A 21,598-nucleotide genomic window follows, 5' to 3' on the forward strand; every position below is an offset into this window, starting at 1 on the left:
TCAAACTGCTGCTGGCTTTCATGATTCTCAGGGTTTTATTTTGAGTTCAGAGTCAAAATTTAAAAGGAAGGAGCGTGCTGTGGTGGCGCAGGGGGTTAGCACGCCCCACGTTTGGAGGCCTTAGTCCTCGAGGCGGACGTCGCGGGTTTGATTCCCGGTCCCGACAACCTTTGCTGCATGTCTCCTCACCCTCCTTCCTGTCTGCCTACTGTAGAAAAAATACGAGCCACTAGCGCCGCAAAAACTCTTCGGAGAAAAAAATGGAAAAAATAAAATTTTAAAGGAAATCAGAGGTTTTTTAAATTTATAATTATTCTCATTGTCTCCCAAGCTAGTCACACTTTAAAGAGTTTCAGTTTTTGATCTAAATATTAATTTTTTCTTTAGTTCTGGCCTCATTGCTGAGCTCTACTGCGGTCAAAGGTTGGTAAAAATCTCTTGTAAACTTTTTTTACATTTTCAAATGTTATTTAAAAATTTATTAATTTCAGATGTTTTGTTTCTGCAACTGAAATCATAATTAATTATGTCATTTTGTCTCTCCAGCTGATCTGACTGTGAGTCCCAGCAGATCTCAGTTCTTTGAATATGAATCAGTGACTCTGATCTGTGAGGATGGATGGACTGTTAGGAGAAACACGACCAGAGGAACCAGGAAGAGATGTGAAGGATGGGGGAAATTAAATGGTTCTACCTGTAACATGGACTACTTGTTTGAACATGATACTGGTCTGTACTGGTGTGAGTCCATGTCTGGATCCTCCAGCAGCAGCAGCAGCATCCAGCTCTCTGTCTCTGGTAAGATCAGACTGTGGAGTTAGTGTTGCTGAAGCTGTGTGGAAATGGATGAAATGCTGTAGTTTGTCTCTGTGTTGAGGTGGATCAGTGATCCTGCAGAGTCCTGTCCTCCCTGTGATGGAGGGAGATGACGTCACTCTGAGCTGCAGAGCAAAGAATCCAACCCACAACCTCCCAGCTGCTTTCTATAAAGATGGCTCCTTCATTGGTGATGGACCATCAGGTCACATGACCCTCCTCCATGTTTCCAGCTCTGATGAAGGCCTCTATAAATGTAGTGTCAAAGGTCATGGAGAGTCTCCGTCCAGCAGGATCTCTGTCAAAGGTCAGAGGTCAAGAGGGTTAAATAAATCCTGAACTTTAAGTTTTAACATGAATTTATAACTTATTAAATCTTTATTTCAGAGAAACCATCAACCACATCGTCCCCATCAACTCCTCCTCCATCATCATCCTCTTCATCTTCCTCCCAGTTTCTCCTCTCTGGTCTCTCGTCTCTATCAGCTGGTGTTGTTCTGGTTCTACTGGTTCTACTGGTTCTACTGGTCCAACGTCACATTAACAGAAAATCTAAAGGTCAGATCAACATGATGCCTGCAGCTGTTAACTCTAAATTATTTTAGGTCTGAGTTTTTATAAATTTTTATATTTTCATTTCAGTTTTTATATTTGCAAAAGTTTATTTTTCAGCTGGAGCAAAAATAATTTATAAATAATTAATTTTCAGGTAATCAGGAAGTTGAAGAGAAAAGATTAAATCACACTGATGTTAAAATATCAATCAAATCAAATAAAGATAAAAATGTTTGATTTTTAATCTTTTGGTTCATCTGGAAAAACTAAAGAATTGAAGTTTGCTGAGTTTTTCTATTAGTCAGAAAAAGTTTATTAATCAATTAAATGTTCAAATATGTTTGTGCAAAAAGTCAAGACAAATAAATGTTGATAGTTTTCCAATTTTAAATATTTTAATCGCAAGAAAATATGTCACTATTATGAATTAATCAGTTATATTAATATATCAATAAACCTTTTAATCACCTAAATACTATAAATTATTGAACTATGGATCAAAATGAAATTCCTGTTTCTAATGTGATTTTATGTTGTCAGATTTGTTTTTTATTTTTCTCTCTTTATTTCTAATATAAAATGATCAAAAGTTTGTGATAGAAACTGAATGAAATATGAATTATTCCAGTTAGTCTGTAAATGTTTGGTTGTTTATTTCAGCAGGTTAAAGTTAAAGTTTGTCTCTGTATTGATGCTTTGCAGCAGTTTGTGGTTTTTCTGCTAACTGGCGCTAACAGACTCTGAGGTCGTCCAGCTTCCTGTTTCAGCCTCAGGTTGCCATGGCAACGCTGCGACCCAACAGGTTCACTGCAGGAACGACTAACAGTCACTAAAATACAGTTTAACATCATGTTGAATTAGTTTCTTCATATTAGTGTCGTCTGAAACACATTAATCTGATTTTATTCACATCAGAGATGAAACTCATCAAACTCCTGGTTTGTTTTAATGAAGAAAATGATTCTGGTTGGACAAACTGGGACCAGAAACCAGTTACTATCTACTGGAGGAATTCAGATTTTAATTTAATCTGACGTGTTAAACTTGAAGAAAATCAAATAGTGTAAAAATACCTCAATGTGAAAAACAAGCTGCATATTTTCATAGATTTTAGTTTTAAAATAAATTGTTTACAAAAGTTTTGTGGAAAAGAAAATGTGAAATGTGTAGAAAAATCTAACCAGATTAAAGAGAATCCAGATTAGCTAGAGAGAATCCAGATTAACCAGAGAGAATCCAGATTAACCAGAGAGAATCCAGATTAGCCAGAGAGAATCCAGATTAGCCAGAGAGAATCCAGATTAGCCAGAGAGAATCCAGATTAACCAGAGAGAATCCAGATTAACCAGAGAGAATCCAGATTAGCCAGAGAGAATCCAGATTAGCCAGAGAGAATCCAGATTAGCTAGAGAGAATCCAGATTAGCCAGAGAGAATCCAGATTAGTCAGAGAGAATCCAGATTAGTCAGAGAGAATCCAGATTAGTCAGAGAGAATCCAGATTAGCCAGAGAGAATCCAGATTAGCCAGAGAGAATCCAGATTATCCAGATAGAATCCAGATTATCCAGACAGAATCCAGATTTCCTCAGCAGAACATGGAGACAGAAACATCTGATCAGATCCATAATTACTACAATATTTATGGAATAATTAAATTTCTGCTGACAGGAAGTTTTAACAATGAGTCATTTTATAGTTCAACATCTGTTACCAGCAGCAACAGTTAGCTTCAGGCTAGTCAGTTAGCATTAGCCAGGCTAGCTTAGCTGCAGCTAAATGATTGAGCTTCAGTGATTGGATGTTTTCTTCTTCTGCAGCTCTGAGGCGGCGCTGCTTCACTACTGTTCTGTACGCCACCATGACAGAAGAAGAAGAAAAACTTTGATGCTGAAACTCCTGGAGACAGAAAATGTTGTTGATGTGAAACTGGATCCACTGACAACAGGAAGAAAACATCAGTTCTGTTACTCAGAGAGCTTTCTTTAATAAACTGGAAACATTAGAAAGTTGTTCATTCAGAACAATCTGATTTATGATTCTTACAATAAATTAATGCAGGAGAATAAAATCAACTCCAGAAAAATGTTCACCTGTCCATCTGAATATGTTTGAGTTTTTTCTCTGTAAGCCTCATGAATGTATTTAATGTTTCATTCTCAGTTTTCAGTCTCATGTTTTCAGAAACTGTTTTTATTTGAAATGTCTGAATGTTAAAACCTCAGCAGCTCCATTGTTTCTCTGCAGCTTCAGCCTGTTGAACCTGCAGCTCTGCAGCTTGTTGCTAACAAACATGATGATCCTGTCTGTCTGTCTGTCTGTCTGTCTGTCTGTCTGTCTGCCTGCCTGCCTGTCTGTCTGTCTGTCTGTCTGCCTGTCTGCCTGCCTGCCTGCCTGCCTGCCTGCCTGTCTGTCTGTCTGTCTGTCTGCCTGTCTGCCTGCCTGCCTGCCTGTCTGTCTGCCTGCCTGCCTGCCTGTCTGTCTGCCTGCCTGCCTGTCTGTCTGTCTGTCTGTCTGCCTGTCTGTGGTTCAGCAGTGGAAACTTATTTACTGCGTGTGAAGAAAACTAAACTAAAACCTCAGAATAAATTTGTTCAAACTGCAGAAAATCCCTCAGTGTGTTAAACCAAAGCAGAACCTTCAGGTTGTTTCTGTTATTTTGTCTAAAAATATCTTTGAAATAAAATAACTCAAATGATCCAGAAGTTTTTCTCCTTTTTTATCATCTTTATTCATAAAATCAAAGTTTAAAATTATTCTCATGATTTTAACTTTATTCTGAAAAGCAAAGGAAACAAAAACCCAGATGATTTCCTGGTTCAGTTTAAACTGATTGAAGCTGAAAGTTTTGCTGTAACTCTCATGTTGTTTAATTTCTGTCTGATTTACATAAAACCCATAAATTGATGATGAATCATTGATATCTGACCAGTCCCAGTGGGTCTGGACTCCAGTTCTCCCAGTGACTCTGCCTGGATCAGACTGGAGGATTTGACTGGTTTAGATCCAGTTGGTTTCCTCTGAGCTCCAGCTGCAGCTTTAAGAGTCCTTCATGTTTTCACCATCAACCATCAGTGAGTTAAAGACATCATGTCTGATCAACCAGAGGATCAATAATCCATCAATAAACCTGCTGCTTGATGGGATTGAAATAAACAAAGTATTATCTTTATTTTATTTAATGTGTTTAATTCTTCCACAATCAGCCAGATTATAATAAAAAGCTCAGAAACAAACAGAAACTATTGGAGAGTCATGGTGTGCGCCCTGCTGGCTGACTCTGGTACTGCAGCTGGAAACATTCTCAGTTTCTCATAAAGAATCTTTTTATTTTTAACCCCTCCAGGGTCTTTTGTGGGCTCTAGTTTCCCTTATGTGACAGCAGGCTGACAGGAAACGGGGAAGACATGCAGCAAATGTCGTCGGGTCTGGGAGTTGAACCCGCGACGGCCGCGTCGCAGACTCAAGGCCTCCAAAGATGGGTTGCGCTAACCGCTACGCCACCATGGCACGCACCTCATAAAGAATCTTAACTTTTTATTTTCTCCACAGTTTTAATAGAGATGGTAGCAAATTACAGGAAAGGAAAAATATCATTTTCTGAAAAACAAAAAAGGAGTAAAACTAAAGTAGTTTCAGTGAAACTAAGAGGTTTTCCATCAACTGCAGCCTGAACAGAGAAGGATAAAACCTGAAGAGGAAGCAGATCAGTTTGTTCTAGTGGATCAGATATGTAGTCTTTCACAGGGAAACCTCCAATCCAGAACCAAGAACAATCTGCTGACAGAAGATCTTGGGATTTCCTGCTTGCAGAAGAAGCTTTGCTCTTCTTCTTCTTCTTCATGTGAGAGGAGGGTGTTTGAGGAAGAGCGGAAGAAGAGCGAGTGATTGTATACTTTCTATCTTTGTTTTTTCTCACTGTTTTTTCACTGGGTGTTTGTGTTACTTGTTTATCTGTAAATTCGTGTTAGTTTCGTCACGTTTTAAGGGGTTTTTGTGGGTTCGGGTGTGGCCCTCAGGCCGGCGTCTGAGGACGCCATGGTGGTTGTTGGTGGTGGGTCTTTCTCCACGCTGACACGGAAGAACGGCATCAAGGTGGGTGCTGGTTCTCCGTGCAGCGTGGAGGAAGTTTGTTTGGCTGTGGGTGAGGTGATTGGGCACGGAAATATTAGGTCGGCAGCACGAATGAATGGAGCGGTGGTGTTGTTTGTTGAGAAAGTTGAACAGGCTCAACAGTTGGTGGAGGTGGGCGTTGCTGTGAAGGGTTTGTTTTTGCAAGTGTCACCACTAGTGATGGTGAGATGAAGCCTCATGAGGCATTGAACCACTTGAGCCAACTGGTTCAGAAAGGGTTCATTTCTTGAAGCTTCATGTGCACACGAAACCACCTACTGGCCAGGTGTATAATCACAGCCAGCTGTATCTTAACACATGTGATGCATTGAATTTTTGTCTATTATGGCTCTTGGGAATGACGTCACAAAAGGTGTAGGACGAAATCATTTGTCTACATAAATTATGTATACACATATGTGTATAATAAAATATTGTTTGAATGTATTCTCTGTGTGTAATTATTCCCAAAATAGTAGTGTCATGTGATATGGCATGTTGTGTAATAATGTTTTTCTATAACTCTAGAAAAATGGCCTGGGCTTAATCAGGCAGAGGACAGTGAAAGTGCCTGTGGAACTAGGGAGGGGGTAGTGAATAGGCTAATGCTGTGTAACTTGGATGATTTCATGCATTTTTATTAAGAAACAACAATTTCTCCACAGTTTTTGGTTTCAAACGATTTCTCTTTTTTGACACTACATGGATGAGGTGTTATTATTGTACCCCAACTCCTTGGAGCACAATAAACACCTCACCTTTACAGAAAATAAGAAACAGTGAAAAATACAGTTCCTCATAAGCAAACGTAATGCATCTGCAAATGTTCAGTTCACCTTACCTTGTTAGGGCTTATCAAATCAAAATGTTCCCACATAGGGGAAATCCTCCTCTTTCTCGCCGGCTCCATCCTACTCCTATCCTAGCGCTCCTAAATCTATCTATCTATCTATCTATCTATCTATCTATCTATCTATCTATCTATCTATCTATCTATCTATCTATCTATCTATCTATCTATCTATCTATCTATCTATCTATCTCTCTCTCTCTCTCTCTCTCTCTCTCTCTCTCTCTCTCTCTCTCTCTCTCTCTCTCTCTCTCTCTCTCTCTCTCTCTCTCTCCTAAACTCTCCAAACACCAAACTAACTGTCTCAAACTAAATAACCACTATCCAAACTCTGCTATCCAAACTATCAAAACTCTATCCACTCTCTCAACTGACCGCAACTCGCCTACAACCCACATTTTGAATGGAGCCTGTGGGGTTTCTAAAGCTGTCAAACTCCGCGCCAAACTCTGAGCCACTTCCCGAAGCAGTCACGTGGTACAGCCGGGCAGCGAGGCTTCGGACGTCATCGTTTTCGGCTCCTCCCCTAAATGAAGCAAGCCTCGATACGCGCTTTACGGAAACGCCCCCTCCATTACTCGACACATGCCTCGAAGCCTCGGCACATCACGTAACATCACTAGTCGCCACTAACACTGCCAGCGACTAAAGTGACGTTGTCAAATGTGCCACCGTTCATCAGCGACGACTTCTTGATTAAAGAGCTGTCAAGGCACGGTAAGGTGGTGTCAACACTTAGAAAAGTTCCGACGGGGTGCAAATCACCTCTCCTGAGACATGCTGTCTCTCATAGAAGACAATTATTTATGATTTTAAATCGTAAAGATGAGGAGCTGAATCTACGATTTCATGTGAAGATAGACGACTTTGATTATATGTTGTTTGCCACGTCTTCTAATATGAAGTGCTTTGGTTGTGGTCAGAGGGCCATATGGTAAAAATGTGTCCCGACAGGGCCGGGCCGGCCCTGCCGGCCTCGGCGAAGCAGCAACCCGCTGCTGATAAGCAGGTGGGGGACCCACCTAGTGAGGCTGGAGCGGCGGAGGAACCCGCGGTGGCGAATGCGGAAGAGCCCGCTGCCGCTGCGGAGGTGCCCGCTGAGGAAGAGCCTGAAGATGGTTTGGTTGAGGAGGTGTCGGTAGTGGACAGTGAGACGAGTGTGTGTGTGAGAAAGGACGGGGGCACGGTGGTGTGTGGTGAAGGGGTGAGTGGTGGTGATGGTGAAGGTGTAGAGGGAGAGAATGTCGGTGTGCAGGGAGGACAGGAGGAGGTGAAGGACAGTGAGGAGCATTTAGTGTGGGGACCAGGGAGGGACAGGTGAGGTGGAGGTAGGAGGACAGAATGAAAGGAGGAACAGTGTAGAGTCGGTTTTGGGAATTGGATTGGAGGGAGAGACAGAGGAAGTGATGGAATGGAGGCTTCTGCTCCGGTAAAGAGGCGAAGCAAAAGGAGGAATGTGGTGGCTGCTGTGCAGGCCAGCAGGCAGGTCAGCAAGCTGGCTGCAGAGAGGAGGGAGGTGTCGGACAGCAGCGACGCTGAGAGCTGGTTCTCTGACACCAGCGAGGCGTCAATGACTCAAACAAGTGGTAAAGAACCAAGATACCCTGCTGAGTCTTACAGAACGTTTTTAAAACAAACTAAAGGGCTGAAAGGACTAAAGATAGAAAGTTATTTTCCAGATCTGAGAATCTTTTACTCCTCTGCGAGACATCACATTAGGAACAATGAGGTATCAGGTTTTGAAAAGACAGAAATATTTAGATTAAAGAAAGCAATGTCAAAAGCGAGAAAACTTTTTTGAGTAAACATGATGCACAGTGATTTTTTAGTATTTTTATTATTATTATTTTTTATAGTCTTTTTGTGTGTTGGTTTTAGCTTCTTACTCAACATGGATTCTTTTAAAATAGCATCTTTGAATCTTAACGGGGCGAGGGAGGCTGAGAAACGGGCTTTGATTTACCAAACACTGAACCAAAAGAAAATCGATGTTATTTATTTACAGGAAACTCATAGCGATCATTTAATTGAAACAGACTGGGGCAGAGAGTGGAGGGGGGGGTCATTTTAAGCCACGGTGCCTCCCAGAGTGCAGGGTGGGCTTTCTGTTCTCTAAGGCTTTCACCCCGACCTCCACAGAAGTAGAGCATGTCGTTCAAGGGAGGTGTCTTTTAGTTAAAGCAAAGTTTGATAATTTTAGTCTGGTTTTTATTAATATTTATGCTCCCATTACCAATGCAGAGAAAAAGCGTTTTTTTGAACAAATTGGGGAAAGGTTGGGTGATTGTGGGTCTGAGGATTATGTTTTTATAGGCGGGGATTTTAATTGTACAGAAAACGAGTTTTTAGATCGTAATCATGCAGAGCCGCATCCAGCGGCCCAACATGCTCTGGGTCAGCTGGTCTCGTCCCACGGCCTGGTGGACGTATGGAGGAAGATGCATGCAGGCTCCAGGCAGTACACATGGTCCCACATTAAGGAAAACCGAATCTCTTTAGCTCGACTTGATCGGTTTTATTGTTTTAAACACCATTTTAACGTGTTTAAAACATGCCAGATTTTACCGGTGGCTTTTACCGATCACTCGTTGCTTTTAGGTGGTGTTTTTATCAGAAACATTTTACCTAGAAACGCTTACTGGCATTTTAACTCAGCTTTAACTTATGATCAGGGTTTTAAGGAGATTTTAGGTTATTTTTGGACTGGTTTTAGACAGAGAAAGGCTGATTTTACTTGTCTGAGACAGTGGTGGGACCATGGGAAAGTTCAGATAAAACTGCTGAGTCAGCAGCACACTCTCAATGTCACCCGTGACATTACCGGATCTATCAGGGATCTGGAGATGAACATCGTGGAATTAGAACAACTTAGTGAATCCACAGGAAATCGAGAGCACATTGTGTAGAGGAATATAATTATATTAATAGTTAAAAATTATGTTTGTTGGTCGGTTGCGCACTAAGATATGTTTTAACCTAAAAGAAATGTATTGTGTCAAATGGATTGGAATTATGTAAGAGTGGAAATACTCTTTATGGAGTGTTTTGCACTGAGGAAATCGCGCGCCATAGAAGGTCAAATTGACCTGGCTCCAGGCTTCCCTTGGCGTGCAAAGCCGAAGTGAGACGGAAAGAATGTCTCGGAAATAAACTGTTTGGATAGATAAGAATAATAATTGGCTTGTTTTGCACCTTTGAAATGGAGCAGATGTTGGAGGTCAATAGGTCTGAATGTTTCCAAGGAACTTCCGATGCACATCCAGTGTAAGAAGGAGCCAAATGAACTACGTAAATGGAGGAAAGCAACGCCATTGGTCGAGGCTTTCCAATACACACCAGTAGAGCTCAGACCCTATAAGAAACTAATACCAGAAGTAGAAGGCAAGAGATTTTGGGACCACTGTAACGATGTGTATGTGATGTTTAGTTCCGCAGATGTGCATTAAAATCTCTTCTCGTTTTGACTATGAGCAGATGGAGTTCAAAGTCTTATTTAACCTTTATTAATATACTCTATGAGTTTAGGCACCTTTAAATTCCTCAATAATTGAAGCTCTCAAATCTAAAAGGCTCTAATGCATTATTACTTTGGGGAAAATGCTCAAATATTTTAATTAAAAATCAACTTAACTTTGATAATAAAGTGACAGTTATGAAACAATTTGTGTAATTTTTGATTTTAAAACAATCTGGTCTGACCAGAAATGATTAAACCTGAGCTGATTTTGGGCTGAAGTTATAAATGAAAGTTTAAAGGTCAAAGGTCAGCCAGAGGTTGACCCTGGTGAACCAAGCAGCTTCTCTCCCACTTTCATCAAATCGAACAAAAAACTTGTGTCAAACTTTTCTGAAACGTTTTGCATGGAAACATTTTGAAGATATTGAAGAAAATCCAGAATTTCTGCAAAGAAGAAACATTTCTAAACAAAACGACGATTTAAAGGACGGTAAGTTTGAGTTTTATGTTTTTAATATTCAGGACTGATGTGAACGAGCTGAACATCATCTGAACTGGTTTCTGCTTCCTGAACATGTTGGTTGACCTGCTGACCTCAGATGGTTCAACAATCTGCCAGCATTTATTTTACAAGTTATTACAATAAAGATCCAAACGGAGAATTTATGAGTTTATTGTTCCGACTCCAGAACCATGAACATTATCTCTGCCAGACAGGAATGAAACCAGCCGTTACTAAAGACATGAAAACTCTGAGATGAGACTGAAGCAACAAACATGCAGCTTTAAGTAACAGCAGCAGGACCAGACACTGAACCAGTGGAACCAGTAAAACCAGTAAAACCAGTGGAACCAGTGGAAACAGTGAAATGTTTTGACTGGAGAAATGATGCATAAATACCAGAAATATCAGAAAAGTAATAAATGAAATGATTTAGATGCTTCCAGGAGGAACATTTAACACAAACAGTTTAGTTTATGAACAAATATAAAACAGTCATATTTAATAAGACAGAATAAATGTGCAGATGAAACTTTTTGTCAGATTAAAAGTATATTTAGAAAATTCACATTTCTGCATTAAAAGTTATTTATTGGTCTGATTAATATTAATATTCAATGTGTTTTCATTAAGCAGAAAAATCACAATTAATAAAAATAAACATTAATCAGTTTAATCTGTTTCTGTTTCACTTTTTGAATTGAGTTTCTGAAAAAATGAACTTTTCAATAATATTCCAGGTTATTGAATATGACTGTATATGAGGTTGGAACAAGTTTCTTGTGAAAATGAGTTTTAGTTTCTAAGTGAGATCCATCCTGAATAAATGCATAAAATAAAAACAGAAATATAAAATAAAAACATTTTAAATCCAGAAGAAACGTCTAAAAGTCACAAACTGTCAGCAGATCCTGACACCAACCTGCAGCTTCATTCAGTTTCTGTAATAATGAAGCATTCAGTCCAGTTTGGACGGGTTCTGGAACAACGGTTTTGTAATGGTTCTTGTCAGGTTTGACACCTATTAAAGACAAATTGAACAAACACAGAAAAGACAAGAGAGTTAGATTCTTTTGATCTCGCGAGGAGAACGGACAGAGATGTGTTTACAGTTACAAATCTCCAACCGCTCTGAAACACATTTGTCCGCTCCTCTCTTTTTATTACTTTCAGAGTCCCTATCACAGAGAGCACTGCAACTCTAAGGGGTGGGGACAGAACACTTCATTACTTAGTTGCAGTGCTAATGACAATCACTAACTAAACACATGTTATCTTGCATTAAAACACAGAGTAAAAACAGAACAGGTCGTATATCTTCAAGGCGACGGTTCTACAGCTATCTAACCGTTCAAAGGAAGAAGAAGTCCTGCTGAGCAATAAACCCTGTGAGCACGGTTATCACTGCTTCTCTTCAGGGAGGCCCTCTTGTGAAGATGGAGATAAAGTAAATCAAACAATACAGAAACATTTTTATGCTGAAGGAAAAGAAAACAATAAAGGCATATAAGACGGAACATCATATAAGTAACACTATTGTTATAAATGAAACAACAAATATATGATAATACATATACATTTCACCTAACAGTTCTGTAATGGTTCTGTAACGGTTCTGTAACGGTTCTGTAACGGCCTGGTTTGGTTCTGTAACGGTTCTGTAACGGCCTGGTTTGGTTCTGGTGAAGGACAGGACCAGCTGATACCAGTTTGGGTTTCCTCTGTTTGGTTCCGATGAAAACAGTCAGTCTGATTCATGATGAAGGTTCTGGATCCATCATCCTTCAGATCAGACTGGACTCACTGCCCAGCTGGTCGGTTCTGATCCGTTAAAGGCGGCTCAGCTTGAAGTGGTTCTTCAGATCTCTGCTTTGACTTTGGACTCAAACCTGAATGTTTTTTACAGATCAAATAAACAAAAACAACAAAAATAACTAAAATAACTGAAGCTACCACCGGACCAACCACCGGACCAATCCACCAAGCAGGTCCGTCTCGGTTCCCTCCATCAGGTTCACCTGCAGAACAGAACCAGGTGTTAGTTTGATGTCCAGGTAGAAAATGACAGCAGATCATCATCTGACCTCAGACCAGCTGATTTCTAGACTCTTAACTAAAACATCTCTAGAAAACGTCAGAAAGAAGGTGGTGATGGAAAAACTCTGAGTTTGAGGAAAATCCTGGATTTCCTGTTCAAAATGAAAAGCTACATTTTCAATATATCGCCATGGTAACACAATCCTTGTATAACCTGCTGCTAGCAGCTTTTCTATTGGTCAACCTGAAGGGCTGATCTACACAGATTTTATTTTCTTAAACTTTATCATAGCAGAAAAAATGAAGTTTATGACTAACAATGTTCATTATTTCAACTTGTTTGTTTTGTTTTGCTTTTTTCTTGTAAAGTTTTTTAAAAATCTATTATCTTGTTTAAAAATCAATATCCATTAATAAGGTGGCAGGACATTTATTAATAAATTGGATTTATAACAATGGATTAAATTAGTGAACTCTGTAACAACAACACAGAAAATGGCTGAATGAGGATAAATTAACACTGAGGCTAAACTGAAAACTGATCAGAGAACAGCTTCAAAACAAATTAACTAAAAATCTAATCAGTAATAAAATCCTTCTACTGATTCTAACACAGCAACAAACATCATCCTGATTAGAAAAGTCAGTTTCACTAGAAAATCTGATATGTTTTATATTTTTAAGGGTTTGGATCAAACAAAGAGAGCAAAGGGCCCTGGAGGAGGAACCACCAGAACCAGAACCAGAACCAGAACCGTCTCAATGTCTTTAAGGTTCAACAGGCTTTACTAGACGGTTCAAGTCCTGGTGTCACTGATTGTGATGATCTAGTCTGTTTACTGGGAACCAGCACTAACTGGTCCCAGAAACTAACTGGTCCCAGAAACTAACTGGTCCCAGAAACTAACTGGTCCCAGAAACTAACTGGTCTCAGAAACTAACTGGACCCAGAAACTAACTGGTCCCAGAAACCAACTGGTCCCATAAACTAACTGGACCCATAAACTAACTGGTCCCAGAAACCAACTGGTCCCAGAAACTAACTGGTCCCAGAAACTAACTGGACCCATAAACTAACTGGTCCCAGAAACTAACTGGACCCATAAACTAACTGGTCCCAGAAACTAACTGGTACCAGAAACTAACAGGTCCCAGAAACTAACTGGTCTCAGAAACTAACTGGACCCATAAACTAACTGGTCCCAGAAACTAACTGGTCCCAGAAACTAACTGGTCCCAGATACTAACTGGTCCCATAAACTAACTGGTCCCAGAAACTAACTGGTCCCATAAACTAACTGGTCCCATAAACTAACTGGTCCCAGATACTAACTGGTCCCATAAACTAACTGGTCCCAGAAACTAACTGGTCCCATGAACTAACTGGTTTCAGAAACTAACTGGTCCCAGAAACTAACTGGTCCCATAAACTAACTGGTCCCAGAAACTAACTGGTCCCAGAAACTAACTGGTCCCATAAACTAACTGGTCCCAGAAACTAACTGGTCCCATAAACTAACTGGTCCCATAAACTAACTGGTCCCAGAAACTAACTGGTCGTTCAGCTGTGGAGCTGAACGCTCCCAAGGACATGCCTCGATAACAACATCTTATCCGACTTCTGCCTGGAGGCTGAGCAACCTGGTTTCATGGCCCTGTGATGTCACCACCTTCACTCATGTCTTTGTTTTGCCCTTTGAACAAGAAAGCCTACACACATAGATCCTGGTGGGCCTAAAGCTGAACCCGGTCAGCAACACTGAGAGCCTTCATTGTAAACTGCATGAGGCTTTGGACAGCAACTCTGGAGGCCATTTGACAGCCAGCAGCACAAAAATCCAGCAAATGTGGAATATACCAAGGAGTTGGAGTTCTGCCTGGACCTGAATCCCCTCAGCCAGATAATCACATCATCATCAATAGTGACCCTCAGAAATGTGGTCACAATCAGTCACTTTCTCTACAAGCTGTAAGCTAACTGTATGCTAACAGTGAGTGAGACATCTGATCTACAGCAAAGGCATCAAAACCTCATTCAGGCTGGAGAAATGGTGACAAACAGGGAAGGTGATCCACACAGAGGGGATAGCAGAGGAAGATACAGGAACCTCTGAACTCTACAGGCAAATGGCAACGAGACAAGGAAACAGCAACACATAAATACCTGCAGCAAGAAAACTCAGTGGCAACATCAAAGTCCAGACAATCAACAGCAATGCCTTGTGGGTAATCAGATACCTTGAAATTCAGACATAAAGAATGCTCAGCATGGACGGTGGATTCTGCCCCAAGTATAGCATCCCTGTACTGGACCAGGGATCCCATATAAATACAGGGCTAAACATTAAGCACACAGAAGGAGGCAGAGGTCTAGTGAGCATAAGAGCCACAATCCAAAATGAAATATTCAAACTCCAAAAATGCATCAGGAAGAAGGCCTAGAGGGATGAAGTTCTCTGTAAATGTTTCAGACAATGGAAACTGGAAGAGAAGAAGCTGAAGGAACAATGATGGGAGGAAAAAACCCTGCATGTGATGAACCATCGACATTTACTATACAACATTTACATTTTTTTTCATTTACTCAGATGGATGGAGTTGATATGATCAAATCCTTCCCATGGTTAGAGAGGGTCGGACTGACAGACAGCACAGAAACACTGATGATGGCAGTGCAGGAGCCGGACTTATATAGACCCTAACAGGTGAAGACAATAGCAGAGACTTGGGTCATAGGAGCTCTGGGGTCAGTGACCCCAGAGTGACCCCCACACTGGAGAAGTGGCTCCAACAGAAACCTGGAGAAACACCTGATATCTCAGTCCAGAAAAGTTAAGTCCTAGGAACAGCCAAGATCCTGAGAAGAACCCTGAAGCTCCCAGGCCTCTGGTAGAGGAGCTGAGCTGGAGATGAACGTGTTAATATCAGGTAATGGAAGTTAATCGACCAACTGATTGTGACCTAAAAGCCTGTAGAGGGTTACCTGGTTAACAGCAGCACTTTACTGGGAACGACAGCAGGCGGCAACAAAAGGTGAAGAATTTCCTTTTTCTTTGTTGCATTGTTAGTCCATGTGTCACGTCAAAATTTCACATGTACAAATTATGGCGGCAGCTTGGCTGGATGAAGACAAGAGACTGAGGCCTCACCGCACAAGCTGCACAGGAGATGAATGGAGAAGAACATTTATCAATTAATGCTTAAAACAAAATAACTTCTTTTAAATCTTCCTTAATATAAAAACTTGGAAAAGTGAGAATCTTCAGACATTATTTGGCTTAAAACAATAAAATATTTTATTGAACAATTTTTAGAAAACATGCATTCAGTGGCAGTTTGGGATTTGGGCTACATGGGTAGTTTCCCAGGGTGGCATCAGTGAGGGGTGGAAGATCCAAGAACTAGAAAATAAAATCTAATGACCTAAAAACCCCAAACTGAACAAGTTGCTACTAGTTGTATGAATGTGTAGTTGAGTAAGTTTCTCTTTGGGGTTTAGCAGGACAACATTTCTGAAAGATGCTTATTTACATATCAGGCTTAGAAAGATAAACGTTCTGATTAATTGGGATTAATCCAATTAAATGATGGAACCATTTGACAAAAGTCCATCACAATGAGCAGATTGACACACATGCAGCACATGGATGCATTTCTGTGAAAATAGACAACAATAATTTATATAAACTAATATTTGTCTGATATCCTAATTAATGTTCATATAATAAACCATGAAGGTTTTTTCTGTTATTCACTTTGTCTTCCTGAACATCTCTTTCCAGCAGCTCCCACCAGGGGGCGCCACAGGGGGCGTCATTCTCCATCTTCTGTCCTCCTTTATCTCCTCTCTCTCTACATCAGGGGGTCCAAAGTGGGTTCTGGAGGTTCTGGAGGTTCTGGAGGTTCTGGAGGTTCTGGAGGTTCTGGAGGTCCGGCATCCTGCATGTTTTAGTCTCTCCCTGGTTTAACTCACCTGGATCCAACGATGATCATTAGAGGCCTAAGATGAACTTTGACCTGCTGAAAGGTTGTTGGTACCAGCAGGAAGGGAACCAGAACCTGCAGGATGCCGGGCCTCCAGGACCCACTTTGGGCTCCACTGATCTACATCAGGAACCTTCTCTGGTTTCCTCTGTCCCTCCTCTACAACGTCTCCATGTTCAACATCCTTCGTCCAATTGTACTAATGTAGTGAATCATTTATGTCAGATATTTGGACACATTTCCATTTAGTATTGAATATAAACAATAGTAAACACTGTCCTGCTTTTCATTGCTGTTATTAAGGTGGTTCCTGAGTGAAATGTGAGTTTCATCCTGTGAAGGTTTGTCTGCTGCTCTGATCCCTTGATGTGGAGGAAGGAGGCGGGTTCAGCTCAGTAACAGCAGCTGAACTGAAGCTGAACTGATCAGTCAGAGCTACGATGAGACCAACATCTCTAGCAGCTTCACTCTGTAAGTACAAACACTTTATGATCCGTTTGGGTCAAACTGCTGCTGGCTTTCATGATTCTCAGGGTTTTATTTTTAATACGTTCAGAAATCAGAGCATCAAAGAAAATGAGCAGATTTATAAATTTATAGATTTTCTGTTTGACATTCAAGTTTTTCAGATTGTAAATTGTTTCAGATCTTGAACTAAAAATGTTCATTTTTCTTTAGTTCTGACCTTCTTGGTTTCCTGCACAGAGGCTGAAGGTTGGTTATACTCTGTAATATTAACTTTAAATGTTCCAACAAAATGTTTCAGACAGAGAAATGACACAAATCCTGATTTAAACAATTAAATACAATGCAACATTTTAAAAACTGATATGATGATTTTATTTTCCAGTCCTCCCAGTTCGTCTGACTGTGATTCCCAGCAGATCTCAGTTCTTTAGAGGAGAATCAGTGACTCTGATCTGTGAGGATGGATGGACTGTGAGGAGAAACACAACCAGAGGAACCAGGACTGAGTGTAAAGATGGATGGGGAGAAGCTGATGGTTCTACCTGTAACATGAACTACCTCCTCCCAGAGGATACTGGTTTATACTGGTGTGAGTCCATGTCTGGATCCTCCAGCAGCAGCAGCAGCATCCAGCTCTCTGTCTCTGGTAAGATCAGACTGTGGAGTTAGTGTTGCTGAAGCTGTGTGGAAATGGATGAAATGCTGTAGTTTGTCTCTGTGTTGAGGTGGATCAGTGATCCTGCAGAGTCCTGTCCTCCCTGTGATGGAGGGAGATGACGTCACTCTGAGCTGCAGAGCAAAGAATCCAACCCACAACCTCCCAGCTGCTTTCTATAAAGATGGCTCCTTCATTGGTGATGGACCATCAGGTCACATGACCCTCCTCCATGTTTCCAGCTCTGATGAAGGCCTCTATAAATGTAATGTCAAAGGTCATGGAGAGTCTCCATCCAGCAGGATCTCTGTCAAAGGTCAGAGGTCAAGAGGGTTAAATAAATCCTGAACTTTAAGTTTTAACATGAATTTATAACTTATTAAATCTTTATTTTAGAGAAACCATCAACCACATCGTCCCCATCAACTCCTCCTCCATCATCATCATCTTCATCTTCCTCCCAGTTTCTCCTCTCTGGTCTCTCGTCTCTATCAGCTGGTGTTGTTCTGGTTCTACTGGTTCTACTGGTTCTACTGGTTCTACTGGTCCAACGTCACATTAACAGGAAATCTAAAGGTGAGATCAACATGATGCCTGCAGCTGTTAACTCTAAATTATTTTAGGTTTGAGTTTTTATAAATTTTTATATTTTCATTTCAGTTTTTATATTTGCAAAAGTTTATTTTTCAGCTGGAGCAAAAATAATTTATAAATAATTAATTTTCAGGTAATCAGGAAGTTGAAGAGAAAAGATTAAATCACACTGATGTTAAAATATCAATCAAATCAAATCAAGATAAAAATGTTTGATTTTTAATCTTTTGGTTCATCTGGAAAAACTAAAGAATTGAAGTTTGCTGAGTTTTTCTATTAGTCAGAAAAAGTTTATTGATCAATTAAATGTTCAAATATGTTTGTGCAAAAAGTCAAGACAAATAAATGTTGATAGTTTTCCAATTTTAAATATTTTAATCACGAGAAAATATGTCACTATTATGAATTAATCAGTTATATTAATATATCAATAAACCTTTTAATCACCTAAATACTATAAATTATTGAACTACTGGATCAAAATGAAATTCCTGTTTCTAATGTGATTTTATGTTGTCAGATTTGTTTTATTTTTCTCACTTTATTTCTAATATAAAATGATCAAAAGTTTGTGATAGAAACTGAATGAAATATGAATTATTCCAGTTAGTCTGTAAATGTTTGGTTGTTTATTTCAGCAGGTTAAAGTTAAAGTTTGTCTCTGTATTGATGCTTTGCAGCAGTTTGTGGTTTTTCTGCTAACTGGCGCTAACAGACTCTGAGGTCGTCCAGCTTCCTGTTTCAGCCTCAGGTTGCCATGGCAACGCTGCGACCCAACAGGTTCACTGCAGGAACGACTAACAGTCACTAAAATACAGTTTAACATCATGTTGAATTAGTTTCTTCATATTAGTGTCGTCTGAAACACATTAATCTGATTTTATTCACATCAGAGATGAAACTCATCAAACTCCTGGTTTGTTTTAATGAAGAAAATGATTCTGGTTGGACAAACTGGGACCAGAAACCAGTTACTATCTACTGGAGGAATTCAGATTTTAATTTAATCTGACGTGTTAAACTTTATTATGAAATGCAGAAATTTAAATGAGAATCAAGTGAAGTTTTATTTTAGGAAGAAAATCAAATAGTGTAAAAATACCTCAATGTGAAAAACAAGCTGCATATTTTCACAGATTTTAGTTTTAAAATAAATTGTTTACAAAAGTTTTGTGAAAAAGAAAATGTGAAATGTGTAGAAAAATCTAACCAGATTAAAGGAGCCAAGAGTTTAATAAAACTAGACAGAGATCTGAACAAACACACAGGATGAGTTTATACTGACTTTAAAATAATCAGATTTATTTTTTATTCTTTTAAATATCCAGATTATCGCTTCATATCTGAGTTTTTCAGTTTGAGCTCCTGAATCTAAATGCAGGAAATGTTCAGTTTCTCATCAGTAAATGTAAAATAAACAGAGTCTGAATCTTTTTAATCACTGAGTTCATTTAGTGACTTTGACCAGTTGATCCTGGTTTATCCTCTGCAGTTTAGTGGTTTATAAATGATCAGGCTGTTTCTCAGAAACATGTGCAGCTTGTTTAGCTGCCAGCAGCAGGCTGAGCGTCAGGCTGCGGTTTGGTCTCTAGCTGTCGACTCAAACCTGACAAACTGTTTGCTTCTCACTGTGATGTGGAAACGTCTCAGTGGGTGAATGAAGGTGAGAAGCTTTTTGGTTTCTGCTGCTGGTAGAGACCAGAAAACGTTTCCTGATGAAGCCAAACTGCTATAATGCTGCAGTTCAACTCAATTATTACAATATTCAGTAAAATGTTTCTTACCAGTCGCCTCAGAAAGTGAAACTCATATTAATTTATAATTAATAGGTCGGTGTATCTCCATACATTTTATTTCTTGTCATCATTCTCTCAGCTCCTCTGTGTTTCTGTCCAGGTTTTCCTGCATTACTCTTAATGACCACTGGGGGCAGAATGAGCTGGTGTAGAAAACAATGGCTGAATATTCTCTGTAAAGATCTCAGTGGATCAGTGGATTCTCCAACATTCACCATGTTCAGTCATTAAAGCTGCAGTTCAGAGGAAACTTTGGTCTGAAAATGTGAAGAATCATCTTAGAGGTTCCTGATCTCTGCTGCTTTCAGATCCTCCCTCAGTTCAGCCTGATGAGAAATCAACGAGTTTTAGTTTCCTGCAGCATCAGATTATGTCAGGAAGAAACAGAGTAAATGAAACTCATAAAATTATTCACTAAAAAACAAAAGTTTAACTTTAAAATCAGAGGTTGAGGCTCAAATACAAGAAAACATTCAACAATATTCAACATTTTCTCTGTGGTTCTTCACTGGACAAACAGCCATGAAAACATCCAGAGTTCCTCCTGACAGCAACTTAGAGAATCAGATTAATGGAACATTGATATCTGATGGAAGAATCCAGATTAGCCAGAGAGAATCCAGATTAGCCAGACAGAATCTACATTAACCAGACAGAATCCAGATTAGCCAGAGAGAATCCAGATTAGCCAGAGAGAATCCAGATTAGCCAGAGAGAATCCAGATTAGCCAGAGAGAATCCAGATTAGCCAGAGAGAATCCAGATTAGCCAGAGAGAATCCAGATTAGCCAGAGAGAATCCAGATTATCCAGAGAGAATCCAGATTATCCAGACAGAATCCAGATTTCCTCAGCAGAACATGGAGACAGAAACATCTGATCAGATCCATAATTACTACAATATTTATGGAATAATTAAATTTCTGCTGACAGGAAGTTTTAACAATGAGTCATTTTATAGTTCAACATCTGTTACCAGCAGCAACAATTAGCTTCAGGCTAGCCAGTTAGCATTAGCCATGCTAACTGCAGTGCTGCTAAAGAGGCTAGCTTAGCTGCAGCTAAATGATTGAGCTTCAGTGATTGGATGTTTTCTTCTTCTGCAGCTCTGAGGCGGCGCTGCTTCACTACTGTTCTGTACGCCACCATGACAGAAGAAGAAGAAAAACTTTGATGCTGAAACTCCTGGAGACAGAAAATGTTGTTGATGTGAAACTGGATCCACTGACAACAGGAAGAAAACATCAGTTCTGTTACTCAGAGAGCTTTCTTTAATAAACTGGAAACATTAGAAAGTTGTTCATTCAGAACAATCTGATTTATGATTCTTACAATAAATTAATGCAGGAGAATAAAATCAACTCCAGAAAAATGTTCACCTGTCCATCTGAATATGTTTGAGTTTTTTCTCTGTAAGCCTCATGAATGTATTTAATGTTTCATTCTCAGTTTTCAGTCTCATGTTTTCAGAAACTGTTTTTATTTGAAATGTCTGAATGTTAAAACCTCAGCAGCTCCATTGTTTCTCTGCAGCTTCAGCCTGTTGAACCTGCAGCTCTGCAGCTTGTTGCTAACAAACATGATGATCCTGTCTGTCTGTCTGTCTGTCTGTCTGTCTGCCTGCCTGCCTGCCTGTCTGTCTGTCTGTCTGCCTGTCTGCCTGCCTGCCTGCCTGCCTGTCTGTCTGTCTGTCTGTCTGTCTGTCTGTCTGTCTGTCTGTCTGTCTGTCTGTCTGTCTGCCTGTCTGCCTGCCTGCCTGCCTGTCTGTCTGTCT

At 39.9% G+C, this 21,598-nt stretch overlaps 1 protein-coding gene and 1 long non-coding RNA gene across 2 annotated transcripts; both read left to right on the forward strand.

The window, feature by feature from the left end:
- The first annotated feature begins 701 nt into the window (after window positions 1-701).
- On the forward strand, window positions 702-21,208 carry LOC111611107 (Fc receptor-like protein 5). Its single transcript, XM_023346753.1, has 5 exons — window positions 702-739; window positions 17,368-17,426; window positions 17,506-17,751; window positions 17,832-18,011; window positions 20,931-21,208. Exons 1-5 carry the CDS (start codon window positions 702-704, stop codon window positions 20,996-20,998), a joined length of 591 nt encoding a protein of 196 aa, XP_023202521.1. The 3' UTR covers window positions 20,999-21,208.
- On the forward strand, window positions 16,488-17,350 carry LOC111611046. Its single transcript, XR_002753871.1, has 3 exons — window positions 16,488-16,783; window positions 16,991-17,026; window positions 17,163-17,350. It is a non-coding gene; the product is annotated as an uncharacterized LOC111611046 (long non-coding RNA).
- Window positions 21,209-21,598: the final 390 nt, after the last annotated feature.

This window comes from Xiphophorus maculatus, chromosome 14 (genome assembly GCF_002775205.1).
Source record: "Xiphophorus maculatus strain JP 163 A chromosome 14, X_maculatus-5.0-male, whole genome shotgun sequence".
Classification (NCBI taxonomy): domain Eukaryota; kingdom Metazoa; phylum Chordata; class Actinopteri; order Cyprinodontiformes; family Poeciliidae; genus Xiphophorus; species Xiphophorus maculatus.